Below are 19,678 nucleotides of genomic sequence, written 5' to 3' on the forward strand. Positions count from 1 at the left end.
GACCTGCTCCAAGACTGACAGCCAATACTTGAGATGCAAGTGTGGGCCAGCAGCGGAAACATTGCACCTTTAGCCTTAATTGTAATTGGACTGGACTCCTATCAGAGTGCTTCACAGCTGAGGCACTGAATCCAACAATGAGTGATTGCAGGTTTTTCCTGGCTCTGAATCAACCTCTGGGACCTGTCTACCAAAGTAAACATCACTAGTTTACAGTTTTCTGCCATTTCCAAGCATTCAATGAGTAACGTGTACTGTAACACTTGATTAAATTAACCCTAATGACTTTAATGAACTACACTACAGTGCTGGTGGTTTTCCTTTTCCTTTTACAGAGCACCAAACCTCAATTTAAACAGAAAAACTGTTTGACATCTCATTTAATGCAATTTAAATTTAGTGTAACGCTTAAATGAAACTAACTTAGACAAAACAGGTAATCAGGTGAAAAGTAAGACATGGAAACAAAACTCAGGTTTATATCTTTTATTATTAAGAGAAAACAGTGCATCTCTCCTCTGGACTGCAGACTGCCCTCTGCTGGATGAGTTCTGGTACTGCTCCGCCACCTGAGAAACAGTAATGAGTTATTAGACTTAAGTGCTGCAAATAAGACATTTCACAGTGTGTTTCTATTCAAATGTTTAAAAAGAAAAAACAAAAAAAAACTGTGCACGCACATTTCACATCCATGTTTTGAAGGACGAACTGCACATGAGCCAGCCTGGAGGTCATCCTGGCGTCCTGTTACAGCGAGCTTCCTCCAGCTTTGACATTTTACAAGACAATCTTCATTTTCCCTACAACACAGAAACAAAAAAATACATCAGTGATGTTTGACTTGTGTCATGTGACAAAGTAACTCAGGAGTTTTGTCATAGCAGCCTCACAACCAACAAAATACCAAACACTCAAAGGTAAGTTTCTAAATAAGATGCATTACAGTGCTGCAGATGATATTTTACATGTTTGGAAGTTAAGCAGACACACTGCATTTGTCCAACACTTACGGTGGTAAATCCGTAAAGATCCTCAGCCTCCCTCTAATGGTCGAGGATCCTGCAGCAAGAGACAGACAATGAGAGCCTGACAGTGGACTGATCACCAGGTTTACTCAAACACTACTCACTGTGGTTGCAATGCATAAACACAAAAGTGAGAGCCTGTGTGTGTAGGTATGTAGGTGTGTGTAGGTGTATGTGTTGTATGTGCTGTATGTCATGTGACAGATGTTTAAAATAAAATGAGTTGGTTCTAACATAAATTAGAAGAAAATCGTGTGTGAGGGTAAGTAAAATGTGTGAATGAATGAAGTGTGTGCACGTGTATGCATGTGTTTGTTACTGAAGGGCATCTCAGCACCCAGAACATGAATAATTTATTAGAAACTGCAGAGAGGACAGACAAATTCATGACAACGTTCGAATCCGTTGCAATCCTTGAGAGGTAGGTAGGTCCATCTGTTACAAAGCCATGTGAAGCTAGACTTTCATACTGACACATCAGGTGTTTTACTGCAAAGGTACCCCAAACTGGAGCTACACCATAAACCTAGCACTGACGAAGCCGTGGTCGTTTTCAGTGTCAGTCTTTCGGACTCTGGGCAGGGCCCTTTCTGAAGAGGCCATTACAGGACTGAAGGGTAGTTCTGGCATCACACTCCAACAGGATATAAGGAAGGATTGTAGTCAATCAGGACTCAGAGCATGGTTAGAAAATGGATCACAGTGCAGAGATGAAATCATCACAGCCGCCATTGGCTGAACACAGTCTAGCCACAGCTCGAGAGACTCAAGGGCAGCAGAGCCCTACAGAGATGAGAGATCTAAATACAAGCAACATACGAAACTGCCACAGTCTTCTTGTGTACATTTATTCAAATGGCTGGCTGGTCAGTGCATGATATGCCATTCATGAGTCACAGGAAGGAATGAGGAATAAGAGGTACTGAGAGAAGAAAGGAAAAGGTCCATTTGAAGCTGATCACTGGACACACTCTTTAAAACGATTGTCCAAATTTTCTCCGACAAACCACGCAACCATCAGTTTGTTCCTAAAAACAGTGTTTGAGAATACAGATTGTATATATACACACACACAGTGGACTGAGCATCGTTTTTAAATGTGAAGCTAATATGGGAGTGAATTAAATCTGCTTTGTTTCTAATGGCCAGCAGGGGGCAACTCCCGATTACAAAAGCCAGACTAAATGAAGTCAAGAAAACGATACTGCACCTAATTTTATGACCTCAGCAAATAATTTCCTTGTGAGTTTGAAGTACATTAGGCAAAGAAGAATATGGTGATGTACCCTAAGGTTTTGAGTGTGTGAATGTTTTTTTTAATTTAAATATAGATTAACCCATATCTTGTGTTAAGTGCACCCTTCACCTAAAAGTGTCTTTATTCAGCAACCAGATACAATAAAAGACACCCAGGAGTGTGATGTTCAGCTCAGCTTTCACCCTGCCGGTACTTTTTAAAATATTGTTTGCAAAAGGTAGAATGACGATTAATTTCACAGTGAATACAGACATGCGTTACTAACCTATCTACAGTTAGCATCATGCCCTTTCAAAAGCTAAAATGGTTATGTGTCATTTCATAGCTCAAATTCCCAGCTTCAAAACAACAGTTTTCTCACTAGTTTTACACCGAATTCATTCCACAGATGAGAAGCAGCAAACTGTCTTGATGCAACTAAAATCAGATTGACAACAAACACTACGTAACTTAAAGCCCAAATGCTCTACATGATGAAATGGTACAGTATAAACTTTCATGCTCGTTCTGTTTAAAACAGATTACTGAAACATGAGTGGTCCTTTGTGAAAACAGTGCACATTTGTGTTTCTATTTGCTCCACATACACAAGTCTGACCAGTTATTTATGCACAAAATTGTAAAAGTATTGTTATATATTTTTAAGAAAAAGAACTACCAACTTAGAAAGGTTGGGGACCCAAAAAGTATGTGACATCTTAAATATAGCACTTTCACAGATAAAAATCAAAGCGCTTCACAATAAACCCTGAAATATACATATAATAATAATAATATGAAACAATGAAAACACTTTAACAGCTTGTTTGTATAAAAATGTCTTCAGCTGCTTTTAAAAGAGTCAGTGGAGTTTGTACAGCGTAAAGACAGTGGAAGAGAATTCCACAACCCAGTGCCTGAAAAGCCCGATCCCCACGTGTTTTGAACCCAATACATGGGACCAACAGTAACCTCTGACCTGAAGTGACCGGTAGGAAGCATGATGTTTCAATAGGTCAGAGATATACTGGGGAGCTTCACCATGTAGAGCTGTTCAGTTAAAACTAAAATTTTAAAATGAAACCTAAAATTTACTGGCAATCAATGAAGAGAAGCCAAAACAAGGGATGTGTGACCACTTATTAGTGCCAGTTAAGTCTTGCCACAGCATTCTGTACAGTCACTTCAACACTTCAAAAACCCAACCCAGTACCAATACAATCGGTATGTCATTTCAGACAGGCAGAGAGGGCGAGGGAGTAGTGCTGATAGAGGGTTCAAAGATAAAAGTGCTGCTTACACAGTGTGAAAGTACTTTTCATGACTGATTTTAACTGCATTGCGATTGACTGAGGATGTGCTGATGAAAGGCCACTGCGTGTTTAACAGTACTATTACTTTATCAAAGCAGGAATAGATTAACTGCAATCAGAAAGCACTCAAAACAAAGTTATGGCCAAAGCAGAACAGTTTCTCATAGTATTTTGCCTCTGGTAGAGCTGGGCTTTGGTTGTCCCCCCACCCCCAGTTTGTTGCTGCAAACACCCTGCCTTTTTCCAAACTAATCACTTTCAAATATAGGTTTTCGAGAAAAGGAAACAAAATGCAAAACATCGTGTACGGTTGTAGACAAGACTTCTGCTTTTTCCACTTAGGAGCTTAAATGTACCAGGCAATACTTTAAAAAAAAAAAGGAAAAAAAAAGCAGAATACCTTTCATTTCAGCGCTGTGTTCCATATATTTGAATCCACACAAACACTTGTTTTCATGCACACATACAGAGGAGCCAAAGTACTACAACCACACACACACACTCCACAGGCTACAGCAAATCTATTGCCAAGAAGTATGAAGAGAGATCTGCACTGTGATGCCATTCTTTGAAAGTGTGATGCCAGAAGCCCTGAAGACATCACTGTGAGCAGTGACGTGGAATAAGAAGACAGAAGAGTTAAGTCATGGGACAACTGTGCATCTTGCATTATAAACATGGATGGGACACTTACCTTACTTGTTCAGCTGATCTGTGTAAGCATACCTCTGGCTGCAGTGCAAACAAGTCCAGGCTTTACTGTCCACTGACATCTGCAGAACTACTCATCGTCAATGTAACCCAACTGCAGAGAAGAGCCTCTACTGTGGACTGGGGCAGCTTGTCTTTGACAAGCTGGCTGACAGCAGCTAATGCACCTCTTTTACCCAAAGACATGAAACACGCACAACCAGACAGGCAAAACAAGCCGCTGCCTCTTCAACCGTAAGACAGCATCGAACATCCTGCCTCACTCAGGTCTGTGAGCTTGATCGGTCTGCTGGTGTAGCTCTTACTATTATGGTAATTCAGACAGAACTGATGAGATTATGTGCTGGAGTAAAAAGTTGTTACATAAAACTTGAGTCACAATGTAAAGTGTGGGGAGTGGGGATGTAACAGTCAGTGTGGTATGTTTTTGGTAGAGGCAACAAAAGACTAACAAAAGTCAAAATTATCCTATGAGCAGCCTCTTTTTTTTTTTTTTTAATTAAAAGTTGGCCATAATTCTTACTTTGACAAAAGAAACTCTAAATTGAGAATAAAGAGAAATACTTTCCCATATTTGGGGAATGATTTCATCATAAAAAGGTTTAAACACTAGCAATAATTAAATTAAAAAAAAAAAAAACTCCTGAAAAGAGGACAACAGAACTGTCAGAATAGGTATTGTTTGTTGTGAGCACTCATGTTTCAGTTAAATATAATGTTTAAATATAAAATATGTTGTGTGAGTTAGCACAGAGTTCTGGCTGAGCTTTCAAGAATACTCCTACCAGAGTTTATGGCCAATGCATACCTGGTGTACAGCAAACATGTTCTGGAAAAGAAAATGACTTTCTGCTCCTTAACAGGTTAGGCAGAATCACATTATGAGAGTGTATTTAGAAATCCTAATGGTGTGACTGCCAATGCCATCAGAAAAAACAAAAAACAAAACCTCTTTCTACTGAACCAAGAAAAAGACCTTGGATTGGATTGCACTGAAGAAATACAATAAAAGTTTCTAAAGATGTTAAAAGCTGAGCTCAGTGAGCTGTGAGACACGAGAACTACATGTAGTCGAAGCGTAACTAGTACACGGAGTTTTTTTGATTTTAGTCCAACTGGAAAAATGAGTTAAACATGAGGTTAGAGGCTGTGAGCTACTTGCCCCTAGAAAGTTGTCACTAGAGTAATACTTAAATGGTTCTGGATTCAGCTCACTGTCTAACAGATGACATTAATTTTTATTTATTAAGCAAAAAAAAAAAAAAAAACTAATCAAAAAAAAAAAAGAACTAATCATGTAGCAGTAAAAGTAAGATTGTATGTGGATATCACTGGTACGGGCAGTCTTTTTCCTCCTACAGAGAAACATATACATGTTAGCACTTAACGTCACACACGTACCGTTACACCCCTAGAAGGCAACAGGTCATTTTTCTCACCATGAACCTTAATTAGTTGCTATATTGTTCACACTTGTGCTGTGTGATCATTAGACAATTGTTAAAGCTGTTAAGAGTGACTGTCAAAAAGTTTGATTTCCATTTATGAAGAGTCTGCTTACTGCAATGTTTCACTTGCCTGTGGCTGCGACTTCACTTGAATGTCAAAGCTTTCCATTGTCACCACAATTCCAGTCAAATACATCTATAAAGAGGCATCGATTTCAGACCTCAGATGTTGAGTAAATGTGTTCCTCTTTCGTTTTTATAATTCCACTGCCAAACTTGTCCATTTTTACAACGTGTAATCCATGTATTTGTGTAATGTAACTTGCTTTGGTTTGATAGCGCTGTATAAGCAAGCATGACAACTATTTTTACTTGAATACATTAAAACATGTAGGCAATATCAAACTCAGTCTCTTAATCTTTTAAAGAGGAACTAGAACAAATTCCGTTATTTCTTTCATATATAAAAATTTAACAAATTCACATGCTCTTCTTAAAACTTAAATTTTAGAATTTATAAGAGTCAAATGCTTCAAACTGTCCTCAATACATTTTACAGAATACTTTCTACTTCTGTCACATTTTAGTTGTTATCTGGAATCTATCATCTGTGACCAGTACAACTAAGAACCTCAAAGTCCTTCCAAAGGTGGCAAATAAGGATAAAGAAAAATCTGAGGACTCTTAAACAAACCTTAAAGGCAGAAGACCTAGCTTGAAGACAGAGTGAATTGCATGGCTGCAAAAACAGTCAGTATAATATGCACAAGACAAAGTGGAACACAAATGTGGAGTGGGTAACCGGGCCCCTTGAAGAATGTCAAGGGTTTATTTTCATGTCAAAATAGCAGAAAGGGATTTTTCTGCATTAAAATATAGCAACTGTAAACATACAATAGACATAAATATAAGAATTTTCCTTAAAACGGTGTACTTGTGCGAGAGCAATAGCCAAATATATAAATTCCCAAATATTCTAACCTACAGTCCAAGCTATAGAGCCACTATTATCTGATCACTCTGGTCCTTTAGAGTGACACAGTTTCATTTACAAAACCGCTCCAACAGAAGCTACAGACTCTCAATGTCTTGGCTTGGCAACTTCCTTTTCATAGTCCAACACCTTAACAGATGGTCAAACCTGTTAAAGAAAAACAAGTTGTACACAACACAGACAACGTTACAAAGTTCAAAATGCACACTATGTTATTAAGTAAAAGAACTATATTTAAGCCAGTAAAATGTAATTCAATCTAAAAGCAGTGATGCATTTCTAAATGTTTTACCTAAAAGGAATTTGATGCATAAAGGGCATATTTTAAAGGTACCTACATACCTTTGATTGCAGATCTAAACTGTTTCCTAAATGTTGGAGATTATTTGACTTCCAACATCCTTTTTCAGTTAGTTATGTCACAACTACTCTGAGGAATGTTTATTTTAATCTGAAAATCCAGTCATCTGTGCATACTGTCAGAGAAAAATTCAGAGTGCATGCCACTGCGCTAAAAAGGACTCATTCGTCTAAAGAATGAGGAAAAGTTTGGCAAATACATCTGTACAAATAACTATTAGTTATAGGATTTGTTATTTTGCAATGAAAAACGCTCATCCAAAATTGACCATTTAATACGAGCGTATGAACCATGTAGACAGGCTTTCTCTTTGTAAAATATATTTTTAAAAAAGCTGGCATAACAATCCATCATTAAGATGTAGTGTTATGTGAAAATTATACTCAAAGCACTGATGTTGCAAAGAACAATTAGTGCCTTAAACCTATATCGTTATTCTTTTGAATATTTAGAAATAACCGACCAACACAAATTTAGTGTTGTGGACTTTGAAGGCATTAAATTCCAGTCCCACATCAGATCAGTGAGTTATGATTTTTCTGAATGCCATTAAGTGTATTTATAGATATTAATCTGCAATATATTAATTAAAATTTATTGCATTCCATTGTGAATTACTATTACTGAATTTTTGAAACTTTTTTCAAAATTAAATGAGAAAATATGCACTAAATATTTGAAGTACACAATATTGGATAAAATAAGAAGTTTTCTAATTCATCAGGAATGCTACAAGGATGGATTAGAATCACAATCCAGTTGACTTCCCAGGGGTTTGACTACCATATCACAATGACAAACATCTAATTAATGTACCTCATTAGACTACTCTCTTGGAAGGAAATCATGTACTGTATGTACAGGATTAAATAGGGATTATATCTCACTACTTTCACTAGTTTCAGATCCAGCGTTTGAGTTTCTTAGCTACAGCTTTTCCAAGTCCTCACTACCCAGCCACACTTCAGCCACAGTCCATTATCTTTAAAGCCGTCCATACCTGTTAAAGAAAACATGTACATAACACAAACACAAGTAACATTTGAGATAAACACTCCTTTATATCCTTCCCATTACTGAATGCATCCACACATCCAAATCTTCTGTTCTGTGGCCATTTCAGGTTTGTTTTGTGGGATTCTGGGATGCCACATGATAGAAGACATTAAAGTTAAAATCCTTACCTTCATTGCATGTTTGATTATGTGAAGGACATTAACAGGTGCACTAAAAATATTTGATTCTTGATGTCTTATGTAATCCATGTTTAAATGGAGGACATTTTCTTCTACATGAAGAAAAAACAGAAAAAGCTACAATGATCAGCTAGTTGCTGTGCGAGGTCAGCAAGCTTCCACCAACTACAAAATTTTAACTAATGTTGAATGAAAAATACTTTCAATGATTCACAGAATGTCAAAGTTAAAGCTAGTGGAATAGAACAGAGCCAAGTTAATACACGCAAAAAATAAAATCTGCTTAATAACAAAAGTTGAAATTATTAAAAGATCAAAATTACTTACATTCACTTTTCAGGCCATCTCTTACCAGACAACTCTGACAAAGGTTGTAAAGGTAGGCTTGTGAATGGAGGAAGGTGTCCGTTTAATTATGGCACTCAATTTTGGTTGGGCCATCCTTACATTATTACTGTTTGAGCAGTCCCACAATTAGAAAAAAAAATAAAAATATTTGGACTTCTTGTCTCTTGATCTCGTGCTGTGTTCGGAGATAATGTGAATATCCTAATAGTACAGGATATTATTGCCATTATAATGGCAGGTGCCATTAAAGTCATTAATGCAGATACAGTTAAACATTTCTGCAGAGATTGAGAATGGGTTCTCCTGAATGTAACCCAATCTGTCATACAAGTCAGTCTGAGAAGGTAATAGTGATAAATTTACCACAAACAAGGCAGGTCCTCGGAAAAAAAACAGCACATGAGCCCTGTTGACAAAGTTGATACAATAGCCTTGGAGTCTCTAGTTTTAAATGAGATCGTAGTGCTGGTTTGTCAAAAGTTAACTGATACACAAGAACATATCAGTGAAACAGAAAAGATGCAAATCAGACTGTCGTTTAAGCCCACTGCACACATCCATGCGGTTTTGAAAACTAGGGCATCTTATGCGTTCTTACAAAGGGACTTATTGTCTTTGTGCTGCTCTAGCAAAATTAGAGCTTTATAACTGAAAATCATTTTCCAAAATCCAACAGTGACTCAGTCATTTATGACGTCACAGCCTGAAACGTCAGATCTCTGATGAACCATTGGTTGCTAGTTACTAGACTTTTAGAAATTCTAAGACTTGACATACGTATCCAAGTATGGATGTTCCAAGGCGTTTAAGTATAATATGGACATATCTGATGTCAAGATTTGCCACTGCACTTCCCCAAAGATACATTTTACACACAAACTTTTATAGACCTATAATATGCCTCAAGTCCGTCCATAACCATTATTGACTACATTTACATACAATTGTATTACTTCAACTGATGCAGAAACGTGGTGCTGTTTGAACTATTACCACTTAAGGTTAACCTAAACACCTTAAAGAACCTATAGGAGTCCAGAGTCACATCAGTGCACCCTTATGGAAACCTTCATAATTATCAAAATTAATTCTTTACATAACAATACAGAAACTGCTACAATTTCATCCCAATTTAACAACATCATCCATTTTTAAAGATGGTGGCATTTGCTTTGTGCATTTTTTATGACAGTTATCCTTCTGAAAGAATGCCTCACAAATGCTTGAAATGCTAGCAATAACAGAATGACCTGCATGTAAATGTAGTCAAATAACTCCAGCTTCCAAACATGCACACAAGGACACACACTTGAGTGGATTTTGCCTGTCTACGACAGACTGTGCGGTTTCAGCACTATGTTTCTGTAAGACCACTGTTAGTCACACAGTATTACACAGGTTTTCTTAAAGGTTCCATGTGTGATATTTCTTCTGTCCTGAGGCAAGACTGTAAAAGCAGAGTTACTCATTGAATGCAACATAACTCAGAAAAAGCCTCTCCTAAAAACCAAGAAAAAGCCTAAAAGTTCCCCTTTTTCAAAAAATAAAAGGAAACATACTTGTTTGAAAACAGGGTTATAATATCAGAGCCACCCTGCATTATTAAAAATAAATGAAGTTCTTTAAAACGCGACTGTGACCATTTTAATAACCAATTTATAAAAATGAATCTTAACAACTTTTTCTTAAAAAAAATAAAATAAAATAAAAAATTTTCCTGCAAATGCTATCGCTAATTTACAGGAAACGTAAAAATATTAAAATGTGTTAAATCTTATTTTAATTAAGTTTTCAATGATCTGGAGAACCCTGTTCAACATTGCTTCCCAGTCTAGAGTCTTTTTAAGTAGGTGGTAAATATATGATTATTCCTTTGATGAATAAGTATTTTTACAATATATTTCAATGTGGGAATTTGCTGATTAAAGCTATGTCGTACTTGCAGCTAATTTCTGTCATACCACGAGTTAATTCTTTTCAGACTGTGTACGAATCACTGAACTAAAGTGGACAGGACTTGAGAAAATAACACATAGAATCTTTAAGAGCTAACGTGGCAAAGGTAACCACATTATTCAACTTCCGCAAACAGCCCATTACTGCTTTCTGAACGGACTACACGTTTCATTTTTAAGAATAAAAGGTTAAAGGTTTTTCCTGATTGAACCAATGTCTCTTTATTATAGTACATGCGTTGACTCCAAATGCATGGCACAAAACACAGCCATAGGAAGTTCAGAAAAAATGTTACAGTTATCACTTCACGACGACTCACAGAGCATAACACATCTTTAAAAAAAAAAAAAAAAAAAAAAAAAAAAAAAATTATACATGGTCAAAAAAAGAACTGGATCAGCTAAGAGTAACTTCTCTTTTCAGACTAGAGACAAAGTAAAAAATGAAAATATTGACTTTCAATAACTGAGTAAATTGGCTAAAATGTTGTAACAATTTAAACTTAAATACAAGAAATTCGAATCAACATTTTTGTTTTTAGAGAAAAACTGTACAAATGGCGCTGCCGGAAGCATCAAAAGAGCAGCGTTTAAAAACGGGGTTTCTTAGCAGGACCATCAAACTCCTCGCGGACCCTGCCATACCCGGGGTTACCAGGACCCATTCCCCTCGCACCACCCGGAGTGAAGCGCTCATTGCGCTGTTGGGTGTCAATGTGCCAAGGAGGCAGACAGGAGGGTGGTAATAAGGTATGGGAAGGGTCAGTGCATAAGCATACAGTTCATGTCCATATGGAGATGTGTAAAAAAGGTATGGCACAGGTGTGATTTGTTTTATATTGCGAGTGGTTTACAAAAGAACCAGCAGGAGACACATCCGGAGAAACCGTTCGTTCCAATATGAAGGTCCACAGGTGCCACAGGTAACATACGGAAAAGGAAGAGAGGGTAATGCTTTCGTTAGTCAGTGCCTACCTAGTGTGGTCTCTTCTCCAGTGCATGCCAAGATTAGGCTGGGCATTAATGACAGCTGGCCGTATCTACTAGTTAATGGCAACAGATACATGCCTAAACTTCTGAGAGGCGGCATGAAAATAGGACGCTAAAAATATATTTCTAACATGAGGTTTAACCTCATATTTCTAGTCATTTGTTACAGCCAGAATTCAGATTTCCTTAGAAAATGTTGCATATACACACAATTTGGTGGCATCATGACTAATATTGTAAACTGTATGACTTAGAGTGATCTTAAACATATCTATAAATCTGTTGCTCAGGTATCACAAAAGGGTATGGTAACTTTTAAACGGTCCCAAATGTGACTACAACGTATAGGATCTACCAGAAATGTGTGGTCTCTCAGACAGAAAGAGTATATTCGTAGTGCAAGACATTTTTCCAATAAGTAAGCAGTTCATTAATATTTACATCAATGCTAATTCAGACAACTTCTGTGAAACTAAAAGTGTCATTCTAGAAATTCAGCAGAATAGCTGAAATTGTCATTTGCAAAATGAGGCTAACAAAGAACAACTAAGGTAAGGAGAATAACGTGAGGTAGTCAGATTGCAGAATATAAATATTATCTTGAAGTGAATGAACCTTCTGCTCATTTTACTAAACTGAAATTCAGACTGTCAGGATCACTTCCAACAGGCTTAAAACTCAAACTTATGGTTTTTAAAAGACCATTCATTTGAACTATTCAAAAGCAAATTGTGCTCTAAATTTTAAAGAGGTAAATACTTTTCTAGACGAGTAATAAATGAAATACAGGTTCTTGTTTTCAAGTCAAAATTAAGATGTCTTTAAGCACGAAGAATTTCTTTTAGAACTCATTTTACAACTACGAGCAAAAAAGTATCAAGGTTATGAGCAAAAAAATTTTTGATCAAAGAATAAAGTCTGATAGAGTTTTAATTTCTGTGCTTTTTGTCGTTAATAACACAAATTAAGGAAATTTAAAGGAACAGTATCTTTCCCACCTCCCAAAAAAGAAACCGTCTTTTGCTGTTAACCAGAATCAGACAGCAATACAGCAAAAATAAAATAAAATAAAAAATTTGGCTCTCTGAGCACAAGCCAAGTGTTTAGTTCTATTGCAGAAGAGAAGCCAGTTGTTCATCTCCAAAACTAGGCAACTCACAAATGTAAGAAAGTTGAGATGGCCAGAGCACACTACAGGCCAGGGAAAAAATGCATACGTTTGACTTTGGGGTGAACTGTCCCCCCTTTAATTCCTACTACTGTGAGCTTCAGATGTTTTTTGGGGGGGAAATAAACCAAACATATTCTAATATTACAGCTTAAGCAGAGCCCACTTTCCAGGTGTGCTGACTTGTTCTTAAAAAGTGGCTAACCAATTTCTGTTTAGGTAAAAGCCATTAGATTCCCAACTTCACATGCTCTAGTACTGACAGTCTTCATTTGATATGACCATTTCAACTATTTAGTGCAGGGTGGGTCATGCCATTTTTAAATGGCAGCTTTGCACCGTGTACCTACCCAAGTTAGGTGGGTTTGCTGCAAACAAAAGTGCATAACTTTATAAAAGTAAAATGAACTCCATGAAGCAAACAATTCCTAAAGTGTATTTAAAATGCCTTAAAGCAGGTATGTCAAACTCATTTTATAGCACATAAAATTTGGGCCACATAACCCACTTACTCTTAATTCCGTCAGTCTAAGTTAGCTTAATTACACATGAACTACCCATTATAAAAAACAAATTTCAATAGGCCTCATGTTTGACACCCCTGCATTAAGATCTAAATTAATGGACTGTTATTAAGACTTTTTTTGGTAACAAGTCTTAATAATACAGAAACCCTATTTTAAAGTTCAAGCATTACTTTTTATTCAGGACTATAGAACCTTTTCATCCGTCAACTGTAATACAGAAACGAATGACTTCAGGTCTAAATTCTGCCAGAAACAAAAAATCCCAGGCTCGGTCCAGTTTTCAGCGACATCATCTGAACAAAGTCACAAGGCTACGCCAGCCCCCATCAGTTAATCATGCTGTAATCTTCGTCAAACTCAAAGCTTTACACCGTCATCAGGCACTAAAAGTGTTACAAGGTTTCAAAGCTCAATTACAAAAAGAGATACTGATGAGAAGGTAAAGGTTGCTGGTCCAGAAGTTTTCCACCACACTTCAACGCCCCCCCCCTCAAAAAATATAATTAAATACATTTAAGGGTGGAAAAAGGAAGCCTGTTCACACACAACTTCAGTTCTCCTGATAGACAAATGAGGAATGAAATTGGTAATAGAAAAAAAATGGAAAAATTTAAAAAAAAATAAAAAATAAAAAAAATAATACTGGATACCAATGCTCTCCTCAGTCAAGAAAACGTGCCTGTCCAGCTCACATAAGACAGGGCTTGCAATAGCAGTCCACTACACAAACAGCATGATAGGAGTGAGCAGAGCCAGCAAAGTTTTTCTACAGCTGTTTGAAACACACTGAGATGATCATTTAGTGCAAGCTGACGGTTTTATAGCTTAAAAGCAGTAATGGCTTGTGGGACTATTAACTGAGGGGGCTCGGCTTGCTACTGAAAAAAAGGAAAACAAACAAACCCTATAAAAGCAGTGAGCATGTGTCACATTCAACAACCAGAAAGCCATCCAGTGATAGCTGAGAACACAAATCACTCATTCTGCCATCCTGCTTAGACAACTGGACATCGTGTTAACACGAAGAAAGGAAGAGAAAAAACAAAAAACAAAAAAATAAAAACATGGCTGGGAGTCTCCAACCAAAGGGAAAGCCAAACAAAACTATATTAACTACTGAAATTCCCACAAGTGGGATACATTACCATTTCGTTGCCCATCAGGCCTCCTGGTCCTCCCATTCCCTGCTGACTCTCAAACCCAAGCCCGCTCATAGAGAATTTCTGTGAGGATCCACCAAAGGACATATCTAAAGAGCAAACAGGAAAACATGTTAGGTATTCATACAGCACATGAATTAAAAATACCAATGCTACCCCCCTCAGCCTCCTACTACACACCCCTATTTATCCATTTCAAAAATTGTAGGTCTCCAACTTAGGATTGGACTCCATGCTGCCTGCCCATCTGCGTGACGACAATACCCCACCAGTCTTTTACGGCTGAGGAGTAAAAACTCAGACACATCCTGCTGATGGTAAAGCTGCCTCAACAGAATTTCAAGAGCTATAACACTCGCATAGATACTGGTCTGAATACTGATACTGATCTAATATTTGACTCAGCTATCAGCAGCTTTACAAGCTACAAGCTTTACAAGCTAACATAGCCAGCTGTCATTTAGTTGCTAGGGGGGAAATGTAATGTAACACGAATGAAGTTGACACCAAAGCAAGTACCAGTTTAGAAATGTTTAACACCTGCTACCCCCAACAGCTTCTATTTGCATGCTTGCAGAAGTTGTTTTTTTTGTTTGTTTTTTTTTTTTAAATACACTACTGACAAGCCTACACATAGAGCACTGACGTTGTTTGTACATTTCCTACCAAATCTGGTCTAACAAAATCAAGTCTTCCCTTCCTGATATCTCCACATGTGCATTATTTTTACACAGACCTACTTTATGAGCTTCCTTCATACTTTACATTTAGATTTTATTGTTTTAGCTCTTTTTTTATTTTACTTTTTCTTCTTATGGAATTGTTCTACCTTTGTGTCATTTTAAAATCATACTGGACTATTTTGTCCATTTTATTTCACTAAACTCTACGTCTACTTAAAAAAGAAGCTACTTTATTACAGAATGTTTAATACTTCAGTTACTGTAAAGGAATAGGCTGGAATTGTCTTTTTGCAACACTGTGCATTTCATCATCTAATGCCTAAAATGTTTTGGTCACCTTTATAGCCACTGTGGTGTCTGGATTTCTGTCATGATTTCTTAATTTAAACAAAAGACACTTACCACCCATGCCCAAAGCTCCACCAGGATGCATTCTCATTTCTCTGTCCCTCTGTAAAACAAAGAAATTAAGATTAATGTAGGCAGTAACTGGTTGTTGAACTGATGTTTTTGACGCCCAAGTTAAGTTTAACTAACATCCATAAAGCTGCCCATCCTGTAGTTCTCCTCACGCTGACGGCGCATCTGTTCTTCCAACTCTCTCTTCCGAAGCATCTCCTCCTCCTGTCTGCGTCGCTCTTCCTCTTGTCTGTTTAAAAATGCCAGATAATTAGTCAAATGTAGTCCATGTTTTAAGAGAACTCAACACCTGTTCCAAACAACAACCAGCTGCAATTTAATGACATAAAATACCTGAGCTGCATTTCCTTCCTCTTTTGCATCTCCTGATTGTGCATCTCCTCCATACGCCTCAGTTCTTCCTGTCGCCTCAACAGATCTGAATGAAAACACAACGCATTACATTTACAGCAGTAGGATAACCCACATCTAATGAGTGACATATATAACAAATTATGAGAATTGCAGGTCTTCCATATCTAAACTTGCCTTGACGGAGCAGATTGGCCTGGTGCTCATGGTAAGCATCCTCCATCTCGCTCTCGAGTTTCTCACGGGCCTCACGCATGTTCTTCTCCACCTGTTGTCTTTGCTGCTTTTCCATTTCATCAAGGGATTTCCAGCGCTTTGCATACTCAAATTCAAAAGTGCCTGGACGGGCAAAGCGAGGAGGCTCCTCACGCTCTCTAAAGACACAAAGACCATAACGTAGAGTACATTAGATTGACAGGAACATGTCAGCATTCACCTGAGTTACTAAAAATTGCATTGAAAGATCTTCTAAGATAAAATGAATGCAAAGTGAAACTTTAGTTTTACTACACCATACTTCCTCATTTCAATGATTCAATAGTCGCCAATTTTATACTATATGCAATGGTTTAGTTTTCTGTTTGCCAATGTGGGATTTTACTCAGATTAACATCTGCAGAGCCTCAGAGAAGGTTGACCTTTAACAGCTGAATCCACCACCCCCACCTTCCCCATCCCACCATCTGCTACTCACAAATAAATGACCTAATGACCCGAAGAAAGTAATTTGCATAATAAAGACGATTGCGTCAAGAGACCAAAATGCACTTGCTTCAAGACCTACTCATAGTTCATTCCACTGGCTATTTTATGGTGGTGTTAGTATGATTAGGAAAAAGTAAGATTTCCCTGCCATCTGCATGATGTTGCACCAAGAACAAACCAGTACTCACGTTTTATATTTGGGGTTCTTCTGTGCCAACTTCTCTGGAAGACCATCTTCACTATCGTACTGCTCCAGAGGCTCGACAACAACAGGCCGAGGAGAACTGCAGAAGGTGAAATACAATTTTTTTTAAAAAAAAAAAAAAGAAAGAAAAAGAGCAAGGGCTTCAAGAACCTTTTACAAATATCTTCCAACTCAAATACCCCCCTTCTACTCAACTAATATAATTAGACTTACGTAGTGAGCAGAAAGACCCCCTCGTTGCACCTCTCTAAAGCCTTTCTGGCAGCAGGTCTGGAGGCAAATTCAACAATTCCTCTGCCCGTAGAGCGTCCACGATCATCTACAACCACGATGGCCCTCTCTACCATTCCGAACTGTGAGAAAGCTTCCTCTAGGAGTTCATTGGAAACAAATGGTGACAGATTCTTTATAGAAAGCGCTGCAGAGTGTGTAGCAAATCGGACACGCAAGGGTCTGCCCTTCATCGGTGTGTCATCCAGCTCAGCTTTTGCTATCTCTGCAAGTGCCCGAGATTCCTAGATAAAAGAAAAATGTTATTTAAAAGAGTCCCTTTACTTATTACAGTAACAAAAACCTGTTTCAATTCAAGCGTGTGACCCCTTACCAGTCGGATGAAACCAAAGCCTTTCCCCTTGTTGATAAAGACCTCAGTGGGCTCCCCATATTTTGCAAACATCTTCCTGAAATCGTCCTCTGTGATGTCGTTGGGCAGGTTACCAACAAACAAGCGGCACCGCTGTGTGTAGGACTTCTCACCTGGCTTCAGCAACATGGACAGCGTCGCCTTGAACTCAGCCTAAGAAAAACAAGACCGAATTTTTTTTTAAATTCGTATACATATATAGAAAACAGAAAAATATACAAATTATTTGACCATTGATCATCATTTTCAGATTAACTTTATGTTATGATTTGTGCTCGCGTCCGTATTTCGATCTCCGTTCGCCCATCCCCCTCACTCGCTTTGTGAAGTAAAAGAAAAAAATCCAACACGGAAAATAATATGAAATACCACTGTCGACAAACTAGTTCACCCAAAATTGTTCAGGTTAACAGATGAAACCCATCACTGAAAATATATTTTTCCTTTTAAAAGCGTTAAAATAGAACTAATTTCTATACTTGAACAAGATGGCCGCTAGCTAAAAGCAATAACGTTGCAGGATGTATTCTTTTATGCAATGCGACTTCCCGCCGGAGCGAGCGCCCGACTGCTTCCCTAATAACTGTAAGGATAACACAAACAACTCCGCCCGACAGGGCTGTTTAAAGTGTCATATCGAGCACCACGCGGCTGGTTTGGCTAGTGTTAGCAGATAGCGACTGCCGACGCCACTTGGGCGTTTATAAAAATTAAGCTAAAACTAAATAAAGCAAACCTTAGATTGGCTCTCTTCTGACTGACTTGCGTCAGTGTTCATGGTCTCTCGTGACTGTTGACTGACTTTCATGGCCGGTGGCCCTGTATTTTGGCCTTGTTGAAGTCCTGGTCTCTGGCCTTGTTGAGGTCCCGGCTTCTGGCCCTGCTGGGGTCCCGGCTTCTGGCCCTGCTGGGGTCCTGGCTTCTGGCCCTGCTGGGGTCCCGGCTTCTGGCTTTGCTGAGGGCTTGGTTTCTGACCTTGCTGCGGCCCAGCTGCTTTCGGGCTTGGGTGTGGAGTCGGCTTCTGCTGCTGACCGTTAGCATTTGCCACGGGTGACTTCAGCTGCTGGTTCAGGTTCTTGTTTGCCTGGTTTGGCTGAGGGGAGGTCACGTTAGGTGTGGGTGGTGGTGACTGAACCTTCGGCTGGGGCGCAGGGGTTGTGGATTTCTGCTGCTCTTGTGCCGGTTTCTGATGCTGTTGCTGCTTAATCGGGCCTTCCATCGTAAGAGCCGGGCCTGGAGTCGGCGGAGGGATGATGGGTAGCGACTGATTCTGTTGCGGCTTCTGGGGAGTGTTCTGCGATCCTTGGTGTGGTGGTCTGTTGAAGTTGTGTCCCCTCCGGTTTTGATTTTGATTCTGGAAAGGATTATGGCGAAAATTTGGGTTTCCCATAAGCCCACCTCGCATGGGGCCGCCGGGCCCACTTCCTCTGCGCGGCTGGAAATGATTCATTCCAAAGCCGCCACGATTATTGTTGAATCGAGACATTGGTCCTAATATATAGGCAAAAATTATTTTTAAAATACCAAAAGAATTAAAGGTCTACTGCTCAACAACCACCTCCAAAGGCTGTTCGCAGGTTCTCAAAATGGCGACCAATAGTTAACGTATTTTCTTTCTTTCTCCAGTACGCAGACGTCTGGCTCCGCCCAGTCCCATTGATTGGTCCGTTGTACAGGAGGCGGAGTAAGAGTTTTTCGAAGGAGCCAGTCCTGAAATCACCAACTCTGCTCTCATATGTATGTAAAGAGGCGGCCATTGCTCGAATGAAAGAGCTGTTAATCATTGCTCAAAGAAATCTGAAACAATTCGTTGTCACATAGCTATCTGTTTGGTACTGTAGCCTGCACAGTGGAACAGCCCCACAGTGACTATTGCTGACTTTATGACCCAGATTATGCATAAGAAGGGTATCCTTTTTATATGCATTTCACTTTAAATTAAAGCACGTGAATACACTTTATATATCTGGCCCTTGATGTAATTTTCACTTCAATGTGTGGCTGCTAGTGGAACTGACGCACTCCTGCTCCAAATAAAGTCACGGAAACAATCAAACACGGATTAAACGGGTTAACAGTGAGCACTGTCCAATGAAAGTAAGAATACGTTTTTCCTCTACAGAGAAGAAGCTCATACAGTTACCAGCACCTCAGACTAAGCTTTCAGACCCATTTGAACAACAGCTGTTTGCAGGGGTTTGTGTTAATCAGTCCTAGCTTAAAAAACATTAGTGAGAA

General features: G+C 38.6%; 1 protein-coding gene across 2 annotated transcripts; it reads right to left on the reverse strand.

The window, feature by feature from the left end:
- Positions 1–471: 471 nt before the first annotated feature.
- Positions 472–19,063, reverse strand: sfpq (splicing factor proline/glutamine-rich). Of its 2 annotated transcripts, none has more exons than XM_023154551.3 (12): positions 18,177–19,063; positions 17,402–17,593; positions 17,011–17,312; positions 16,781–16,876; positions 16,065–16,261; positions 15,870–15,954; positions 15,654–15,765; positions 15,519–15,567; positions 14,419–14,522; positions 1,011–1,059; positions 681–800; positions 472–569 (listed from the first exon to the last, which is right to left on the reverse strand). In XM_023154551.3, exons 1-10 carry the CDS (start codon positions 18,924–18,926, stop codon positions 1,033–1,035), a joined length of 1,914 nt encoding a protein of 637 aa, XP_023010319.3. In that variant the 5' UTR covers positions 18,927–19,063; the 3' UTR covers positions 472–569; positions 681–800; positions 1,011–1,032. The 2 variants fall into 2 exon arrangements, with proteins under 2 accessions (XP_023010319.3, XP_004572764.3); XM_004572707.6 differs by having other exon boundaries at positions 1,011–11,289.
- Positions 19,064–19,678: the final 615 nt, after the last annotated feature.

The sequence above is a fragment of the Maylandia zebra genome, linkage group LG22 (assembly GCF_041146795.1).
Source record: "Maylandia zebra isolate NMK-2024a linkage group LG22, Mzebra_GT3a, whole genome shotgun sequence".
In the NCBI taxonomy this organism is placed as follows: domain Eukaryota; kingdom Metazoa; phylum Chordata; class Actinopteri; order Cichliformes; family Cichlidae; genus Maylandia; species Maylandia zebra.

Excerpts from the sequence above, each read along its gene's own strand:
- sfpq (XM_004572707.6), bottom strand. The coding sequence starts at position 18,926 with ATGTCTCGATTCAACAATAATCGTGGCGGCTTTGGAATGAATCATTTC. Across the intron at positions 17,594-18,176 it reads CAGAAGAGAGCCAATCTAAG|GCTGAGTTCAAGGCGACGCT; the intron begins GTTTGCTTTATT and ends TGTTTTTCTTAG. Across the intron at positions 14,523-15,518 it reads TGGAGCTTTGGGCATGGGTG|ATATGTCCTTTGGTGGATCC; the intron begins GTAAGTGTCTTT and ends TTTGCTCTTTAG.